This window comes from Populus euphratica, unplaced genomic scaffold (assembly GCF_000495115.2).
Source record: "Populus euphratica unplaced genomic scaffold, PopEup_1.0 scaffold753.1, whole genome shotgun sequence".
In the NCBI taxonomy this organism is placed as follows: domain Eukaryota; kingdom Viridiplantae; phylum Streptophyta; class Magnoliopsida; order Malpighiales; family Salicaceae; genus Populus; species Populus euphratica.
The window spans coordinates 4,351-13,842 of NW_011500392.1; the positions used below are offsets into that span (position 1 = coordinate 4,351).

At 32.9% G+C, this 9,492-nt stretch overlaps 3 protein-coding genes across 4 annotated transcripts in view; 1 reads left to right on the forward strand and 2 right to left on the reverse strand.

Annotated features, from left to right (window-relative positions):
* LOC105114355 (senescence-specific cysteine protease SAG39-like) overlaps positions 1-506 on the forward strand; it is a 1,538-nt gene extending 1,032 nt beyond the window's left edge. The window contains exon 3 of the mRNA XM_011010879.1: positions 10-506. Within this exon, the coding sequence (XP_011009181.1) occupies positions 10-269 (260 nt within the window). The 3' untranslated portion in view covers positions 270-506. The remainder of the gene's footprint in view (positions 1-9) is intronic.
* Positions 507-849: 343 nt separating this feature from the next.
* On the reverse strand, positions 850-5,634 carry LOC105114345 (transmembrane protein 53-like). Its single transcript, XM_011010866.1, has 6 exons — positions 5,357-5,634; positions 3,508-3,635; positions 2,470-3,222; positions 2,258-2,363; positions 1,489-1,694; positions 850-1,349 (listed from the first exon to the last, which is right to left on the reverse strand). The coding sequence occupies exons 3-6, from the start codon at positions 3,219-3,221 to the stop codon at positions 1,082-1,084; spliced, it is 1,332 nt and encodes a 443-aa protein (XP_011009168.1). The 5' UTR covers position 3,222; positions 3,508-3,635; positions 5,357-5,634; the 3' UTR covers positions 850-1,081.
* Positions 5,635-6,256: 622 nt separating this feature from the next.
* LOC105114346 (FAD synthetase 2, chloroplastic-like) lies at positions 6,257-9,191 on the reverse strand. Of its 2 annotated transcripts, none has more exons than XM_011010867.1 (5): positions 8,860-9,191; positions 8,311-8,363; positions 8,064-8,199; positions 7,063-7,238; positions 6,257-6,946 (listed from the first exon to the last, which is right to left on the reverse strand). In XM_011010867.1, exons 1-5 carry the CDS (start codon positions 9,141-9,143, stop codon positions 6,420-6,422), a joined length of 1,176 nt encoding a protein of 391 aa, XP_011009169.1. In that variant the 5' UTR covers positions 9,144-9,191; the 3' UTR covers positions 6,257-6,419. The 2 variants fall into 2 exon arrangements, with proteins under 2 accessions (XP_011009169.1, XP_011009170.1); XM_011010868.1 differs by having other exon boundaries at positions 8,311-8,389; positions 8,860-8,948.
* Between the last annotated feature and the right edge of the window lie 301 nt (positions 9,192-9,492).

The window sequence follows — 9,492 nt, forward strand, 5'->3', positions numbered from 1 at the left end:
AGCAACCAGTTTCTGTTGCTATTGACGCTGGTGGATATGATTTCCAATTCTACTCGAGTGGCATCTTTACAGGAAGTTGCGACACTCAACTAGACCATGGTGTCACTGCTGTTGGATATGGAGTCAGCGATGGATCAAAGTATTGGCTAGTGAAGAACTCATGGGGTGCCCAATGGGGGGAAGAGGGATACATACGAATGCAGAAGGATATACCTGCAAAGGAAGGACTATGTGGCATAGCTATGCAAGCCTCTTACCCCACTGCCTGATCAGACGTTCCCAAATCTAAACACGTGTCATCTACTGCTGTTGATGGCTATTTCTATCAATTATAACGTGTATGATTGCTCTCTATAATTTCTCCTTTGTCTTATTTCATATCTCATAAAGAACTCGTAGAAGCCTCCGATGCTAATAACGAGTCTGTATATGCTATTGTTACTGTGTAACATATACATGAAAACCATCTTATTTTATGTCTTAGCACAATTTCTTCAAGGGAACCATCCTTTACATTCTCTACCTTTTTCACTTTGTTCTACAAACTTGCACTTCCATAAATAACAAACAAATAATTGAAAATCCTAAACCAGACAGACAAACAAGACTTGCATTGATATACACCTAAGCATGCATAATGAAATTCTTAAATCTTGTACATAATTTGCCAGAATGAAATGAAGATGGACTAGCTACCAAAACAGCATCTAGAAGACAATTTGATCTCTGTAAAAGTTGTAGCTTAGTGGTGTGCTATAACAAGATGTTGAATTGTCGCTTGTAACCAATTCTATATTGTAAGAAAAGAGATCATAGAAAATGTGAAAAGTGACGCAGCAAAAACTTCCATTCAGACCAAAACCAGAAAGCAAACTTGTATTTAGTATTGAATAACCTTTTTTAACAGTTTGTATAACTTTGATTGTATGTAAAGAACAAGTACAAATGAAAAAATGAAAGTAACTATTTTCCGGCTGTATTTGATATCTATTGAATAAAAATGAATTAATTCTATGAGCTGTATAATGTGATTCATGGAGAAAAATAAGCTGGGCTAAAATAATTGCCTCCATGGTTTCGGTTAAGAATGCTTACAATGAGTAAGCACATAGTCATTTAAAAACTGGCTGAGCTGAGTAGTATACAGTTTTGGATCATTTCTGAAATGATCAACATGAGGTGTGAACACAAAGTTGCAGGCCCTAACCTCATGCCCAGCCCTTCGCTGCTTCGCTATAAATGATTCCACAGACCCTGCAGGAATGACTTCATCTGCAGAGCTATATATATACAACTGTGGACAGCTTGGTTGTCCTGATGATAATAAGCTTAGCACATCCGAGAGCCTCCTGCAATGTAATAATGAAAAGTTATATAAGCTTCCAGTCATGGAGAATCTATCAATGGTAATAATGATAAGAATTAAATTATTAAGCATTTATCAACGTATGGTTTCAGATGTTTCTTTTTTTGGTAAGAGGGTATAACCTGTTCACCATAGGAATGTTCAAAATCACATCAAAGAACATCTCCAGAACAGCTAATAAAGCTGATTCAGCTATGGCAGGCTTGGGTTCCACGAATGTTTTGCTGCCAACTAATACATCCATATCTGACTCTTTTGAGCTTGCATGCACTTTCGTAGCAACACTATGCTTTTTCAGAAAAGCTGCAGAGAAGCCTGATGCCCAAACCTAAACAAAGGGGGAAAAAACCATGTGGACTCAGACCCGGAAGACTGCAGAAGGAGAAAGAGTGTATCCCAAATAATGATTGAAAGTGAACATGAATAACATTTTCATCATATATTTGAATTTTGATCGCCAATAACATGGTCACATGAAGGAAAGCACAGACCCTGCAGATAATATATAACCAGCCAAATGATAGTTCAATAACTATACTAAAAGGCTGCTGATAAAATAGTCTGAAAATCAAAACACCATCTCCTACCCACAAAGCAAAGATGGAGGTGGTACAGAGTGTGTGATTATCGGTAGCATGGCTGTAAAGTGTAAAATGACAGTTAACTCATGAACTTAATGAGTAAAAGGAAACGATTCAAGGTTTTCAAAGGTTTGCCAGCTACAGCAACCATAATCACAGCCAACAGTTTCATTAAACGCAGCTAAACATGCTTAAAATAATACAAGACATGCAGAGAGGATAAAAATAAGAATTCCATCCCCTTCCTGATACCAATATTATGTTCTTGTTACTGTCAAAAACAACAAAGACAACTGCAAGCAGCATTTACCTGAGGGTCAGGGGTAGCGACAGGGGCAGAATCCACGATGCAGCCCCTGATCCTTCCCATTAAAGAAAGATCCTGCTTCTGAAACTTCTCAAGTATAGCTCCATAACTGCAAAAAAAGTGCATCACACCAAGCATGTCAAGCCAAATGGTTTCACAAGGAATAAAGAAAACAAAATGGTTAGTGCAGAAGCCTGAGATGGAGAGAGCTTTACGTTAACCATCCAGTATTGCTGAAAGTGTGGAAAACTAAGTTCTTTCCATCCTCTTCCAACCAATCAGCCAGGTGGGTCGCAAGCAAGTCAATGTCCTGTTCTGTTTTCCCACCAACTTGGTAACTAAGAATCTCAGCCAGTGGAAAAGTAAAAGTAATGACATGGAATCCCCTCGAAGTATACCACTCAGCATATTTATTTAGATGTTTCTGCTTTGATCCTAACCACCCTAGCAAAACTACCACTGTCCTAGACTTTTCTGATGAACAATCAGATGATCCAGAAACATCAATAGTACTCGGCTCGGGCAAATGCCATCTATATAATATATCAGGAGAGGATGGAGGAATAGTGGTGGTTTTAAATGCACTTGATTTTGGCCCTTTGGCCAACTCGGCAGACCGATACAAATTACCAAGAAAAGGTGAGGAAGCAACAGAAGAGCCAAGAGTATTGGGAACAAAATTTTGGCTCATATCCAGAACTGGGAAGCTAACATTAGGAACAGGCACCCGAATCCTAGTTACAAATGACAAATTTGCAAGCTTAGAAACTGAAATGTGAGAAACCCAAGAAAATTTTGAATCCTGAAGTGAATTAGACAATAAAGAACTTGACTGTTCAGAGGTAGAACAAGTATCAGATGATCTAAAAGATTGTAGTTCATCGGAAAATTCAACAGAAACAGAAGCTAAAGCTGCCACAGCTGCTGCGATCACTGGTCTTTGAATGATTCCAGACAAGGAGCCCATACTGAATACACAAGAAGAAAATCTCTCGTAAACAAACAATCCTATATCACAACGATCTAAACAAAACAAGGCCAGGAATTCAGTCAACGAACTGAATTTCAATTTTGGTCACAACCCAGATAACCAAACAAAGAATGTTAAACAATCAATCACCTGCACAATGCTTAGAACAATTCAATTTAAACCAAAACCAACAATACCAAACACAGATACAAATAGCCACATTCAAATTCACGAGAAAAACATGGAAGCAGACAGAGATGGAATATTCTATGTTGTTGTTTACCTTATTCTTTGTAAAGGATCTTTGAATTTTGTTCTCGGGCTGTCAAAAATTGTTCTCTTTTGACAGCCCGATAGATCAAAGGTTAGACACCAGCCAAGAAGCTTCCTTTACCAATACAAAACGCGTTCCTGCTAGCACAAAATAGACAATTTCAACATGTTAATTATTACCTTAAACCAATTAGCGAAACACTAATAAGCGACAGCATGACCAGATGGGACTAAACTATGGTTCCAAATTTGGACAGACCAATAAAAGCATGCCACGAGGTACTACATCGTGGCTTTTTGCAGAGATGGTGATTGATAGATAAGTAGTTATAGATTCCTTCCGATGGTCTATGAGACCAGGGATTTTAAAAAAAAAAATTATAAAAGTTAAAAATTACAGTAAAATAATTATATTTGAAAAGAATTTATTAAAAACCACTAGTTTTAAACACAACAATATACTTATTGTATTTTAAAATAATAATATTTAAACTTATAACCTCACCATTACATCTTACTCAATCAATTAGTCAATTGATATGATTAGTTTATTAGTTAATTGATATAATTGTATAAATTAATTGACCATTTCAAATCCAAATATATTTTATGAATGTTAGTGATATAGTCAGGCTTACAATAATAAATAATTCTGAACAATCAAATATAAATATATCATAACTAAATAAAAATTTACCTAGACATATTACATAGATATATTTAACAAATATATTTATAAACCAATAAAATATATTTAAATCTAAAAAAAAAACTAGTTCTGTTATACTAAAATAATAACTTAAAAATATCATAATTTTTTATTTAATAATTGAATCACTATCAAATTTAAGTTTCTCGAGGTCAGAAATCATTTCACTTATAATAACTATGAAATCAAACTATTTCAACCATCAAATTTTTAAATTTTAAAAATATCACTTATAAGGTTTCGATAGTTTTATAATTTTTCTTGTTATTTTTAATCAATAAATCAATTTAATTAATTATTATAAATTAGATAATCCTGAATGTAATTAATATCAAGATTTAAAACCACGAAATCTATAAATATAATATTTTACCAAAAAATTTTGTTACTATGTTAATTCATTATTATTTGTTATTTTGTATGTTAATTGTTCAATTTGTGCACAATATAAGAATGATTAAGGCAATTTTAAATGATATTTCATTAAAATTTAAAAAAAAATTAAAATTATTTTAATATATTAATATTAAAAATAATTTTTAAAAATTAAAAATATATCTATTATTTTAATATAATTTTAAATAAAAAATATTTTAAAAATAAACTTTAAGATATATTTTTATTTATACGAGAAGAGAAGGGAAGGGCGAGAGGTAATAAGAGTGATGCGTCTTGGGTAGGATTGGAAAACGAATTAACTACCACGGTGGACCTAAAAGGTGCTAAGGAACACGAGGATGCCATATAAAACGACAGGTCAAGACTCAGAAGACAAAGAGACCAGAACACTCTTTTGCCCTTAATTAGCTTAATTGAAAGCAAGTCAACTCGGCCTGACTCGGATGAATAACTCAGAATTCTAAACTTTCTTCCAATTAAAGAAAACAATAAAAACCCAATTCGAAATACAATGAATAAATAAAAAACTTTAGTTCTTTTGCTAAAAACAAAAGCCAATGCAGGGCCAATGAAAGTGATGATTAATTTTAAAAAAATATATATGAAAACAGATTGAAATGTGTAGTTTTCTTCGTTGGATTTGCTAAATTTTGCTCAAATTTTAAAAACATCCAAACTTTCAAAAAAAAAAAACAATCAACACAAACAAGAAAAATAAAAGAAAGAAATAGTATAGAGAGAGAAAACTGACCTGAGAGAGGCAAGACGAACGGCAATTTAGTTTCCTTCTTGTTTTATTTATAGGGGAGAGAAGAGAGGAACGAGTGCCCTTCCGTGAGGGATTTCTTGTTTTTAATTTTTCAGAGGTTTTTGATTTATAGGGATGTTGATGGCTTTGCTTTAAAGATGTTTTTCTTGGAAAGCTTTGAGCCGGGGGAGGCTTGTAAGATGGGAATGGTTTCTAGAATATCCAAATTGGATATTCCAACAAAAGATTCTGAATGGAAAGATGAATTGGAATTTGAAAAGGAGGAGAAGGGTTGTTTTATATATATATATTAGTGCCCATTACTCTACCAACCTTTTAACAACTATTTATTTTTCTATTTTAAAAATCATTTTTTTATATTAATATTTTTATATATATTTTTTTTTTTATATTAATATTTTTATATATATATTATCATTTTAATGTATTAATATTAAAAATAATTTTTAAAAAAATAATATTTTATTACATTCTAGGAAAAAGTACTTTAACTCAAACATACTTCTAGGAAAAAGTACTTTAACTCAAACATCCTAAAATTTCAATGATTACTTCCTTCAGTTCAAAGATAAACAGTTATTCATATATTAAAATCTGTTTGTCTTTTTGTTTGAAAAATTATTTTAAACAAAATAAAAAATTATTTTTTTTACTTTAAATTACTATTTTTATTTGTTTTAGTTTTTTAAAAATACTTTTAAGCAAAATAAAAAATTATTTATTTGCTTTAAACCGATATTTTTTAATGTTTTCATATCATTTTAATTTTAATATCTTAATATAAAAATAATTTAACAAAATATATTATTTTAATATATTTCTTAAAAAAAATATATTTTGAAAAACCATAATTATCTCAAAAATCCTCTTAGCCACGTCCTAGAATCAGCAAATAGAATTCCAGTTTTTAGCTAAAGAATGTGTATGTATGTGTAAATTATTGAGCATACAAGTGAATGTGAACTAATGAATAGTTACAAAGGGCTCCAACTCGATTAGATGAAACTACTTCAATGAACAAAAACTAATGTGAGGACTGATATGCTTAAGCTCTATCAGGTCTGGAATCACCAAATTCTATGCCCAAGAGATGCAGCTCTTGATCGGTCTCGAAATCAAAAGGATCTGCCTCGTCCGTTTCTAAATGGATATGCGTTGTATCCATGAATACTCTACATGTTACTGGATTCTTAGTACCGAATATGAGAGAACAGTTCTCGTAGAAACCATCCTTTGGGGGTAGATTCAATAGAAATGACTTTGGAGCTGAGACCCTCCTTCCACTGCTAGTTTTAGTACGCTCTTCCTGGTCTTTCAACATCAATATGAGACGATGATGACGACCTAGAAGTTCTGACACATATTTCATATCCCCTACAGCTAAAGCTTGACGAACACGGGTAGATGAGACTTGTCCTCTATCTTTTAGATCATTTGAGTTCATGCTTCTGTAATCTTGATTGTTGTCCATCACAGAACTTATAATGTAAGCCCCCATACCATGTTCCTCGCACAGTCTCACCAGCTCGGAGGCATCACCAGCAGCTTTATATCCAAATCTGTAGTTTTCCCCTGACAGAGTCAGCCATTAAGATTTGAGACTTCAATTCCATAAAAATCAAATGCAGGAATTTACATCAGTGACAGGGAAAAAAAGAAAGATGGGCAGCAAAATAATATTAGTTTACCTGCCACAACTCCAATTACTCCAAGCTCCTTAGATAACTTCTCAACAAATTGTCGCGGGGTGAGATGTCGAACGCATGAAAATTCAATTTGGACCTCTTCTGGGACCATATTGCCACAGTATGGGGCCCAAGAAGAAAGAACTCTACTTCGGTCACATTTGGCAACTATGGGAGCCCTGTACAGGAAAGTAAAAATTGTCACTTAAATCAAAGAAGAATTGTAACATGTATATAGTTGGCAGATTTATGAAAATATGTCAATTTCACATGTAAGCAACTTATCGTCATTCTGCAAGAGAATAATTCTCTTAACCACAATATGACAAGTCAATAACACCACTGCACAATGAGTTACCAACCATCATTTTTCAAAAAAATCCTCCAGCTCATGCATGTTTCAGCAAAGTTTACCAATACTCTCTCCTTCACTAGTAAATTGATTCCAAGCAACATGTGGCAAAAAATTCACCCCAGAACACCATGGTACATCATGTGCATATTGGACACTAATTCATAAATTATTTATGAGCTTAGCTTTAGACTCAGTTTCAACTCAAACTTGCTTCAAATTATGCTAAATTATTTATGAGCTTAGCTTTAGACTTAGTTTCAACTCAAACTTGCTTCAAATTATCCTAGACTTCTGTAAAGATGGAGAAATTTGAGACAGCAAACATATCCTAACAATATTAAAAAAGTACCGAGTAAAGGAAGGACAGAGCACATGTTCTTGGCTCCATAAGAGTCATTCTACAGTACAAAAAAGATAGCCATGATGAAGATTGCTACCTTCAAACTGTCAAAGAATTGTAATGCTTTGGAAAAAGCAAATAGAATTCCTAGTAAGAAAGTAACCAGCTTAATTCACAAGGCACAAAAATAAAGCGCATGCATCTCGAACTCATCAGGTAGATGGATGCAAAATTGAAAGGATTGGAAAAGTTTCCATATATCCAATCACACAAGTAAATGTGCGCTCAAACAAAAGAATAAACTGATACCTAGGCTCCCAACCAAGTACTTCTGCCATTCCCACAAATGATAGAAGACTTGGGGCTCCAACCTTTGATGCTTGAATTGCAAGTTCTCGATGGCCAATGTGAAGGGCGTCAAACTTTCCTAGTGCTACTATTCCTCCTGCAAAAATCATGACGAAGCAATCAATAATCAAAAAGCATGTAAGGCGCCCTAAACATAAATTTTTAGATGTACTCAGCATCAAATCTAATAAAGGACAAGCAAAGAAACCTGCTACTGAGGCCAATCCTTCAGAGGGAAGCTCAGAATCGTTATCTCGCTGGCTTTTGCACAAAGAAAAACTCATCAGCTAATTGAACAAAAATGAGATGTATTAGACACACATATTGAATGACAAACAAATAATAGTTCATCTGAATTTTTAGCATTATAAAAAAAGTGTTCATATGTACATTACATCAATCAAACATCTGGTTCCAATATGAGAGTAAATAACTGAACCCGATTAAATTAAGCGTTCCAATCATAAGAATTCACAAGAATTTTTATCTTTTTCGTGTAATCTCTGAAATTTTCACCTAAACCAATCACTTAGCAAGTAATTAACCAGCAAACATTAAACTCTTAGCAACCAAAAGGATTGAAATTGCACGAATTGTATAATTAAGCTTCCGTTGAACTTTCATTGATGCATGATCCTAACACACAGACAACACCCATATAAACAAAAAGCACAGAACTTTACAGTATGTTCACTTTCTTTCCTAGAAACAAATAAGAACCCAGAAAATGAGAACTTTAAAGAACATAAGTACAAACCTTACACAATCAGAAAGAATGGGAGTTTCTCCTGAGGATGATTTTGATTGAAGACTTGAAAAAGAAACAAACCCATACTTCCAATGATTATAATTATTATGCCTATAATTATCACCACCAAATATCGTTACAAAAGAGGGAGGTTTCAACATGAAAAGAGAGAAAGAAAGGTAGGAACTTTTGTGAATTTTTGTGTTGCAAAACCCTAACCCTAAATGGGTTTTCTGATTGTAGTGACAATTTGTCAAGTGCTGTGAAATACGAGAGCCACTACTAGCTAACATTATCAAGGTTTTAAGTGAAGGAAAGGAAACAACTTTGGCTTGGTGCTTTGTGTGTTGATACTTCTTGACTAATACATGTATACATTTCCTTTTATATATATATATCTTAAAGTCTTTTTTCATTTAAAAATATATTAAAATAATAATTTTTTATCTTTAAAATTTATTTTTATATTAATACATAAAAATAATTGAAAACACTAAAAAATTAATTTAAAATGAAAAAATCAATCTTTAACAAAAATTCAATTTAACCTCAATATCAAATTACCCTTAAAATAGTTTGTTCTGAAGAAAGCCAGCCCATGCTTCCCTTATAATACATACCATAAGGTATTCTTAGATGTTT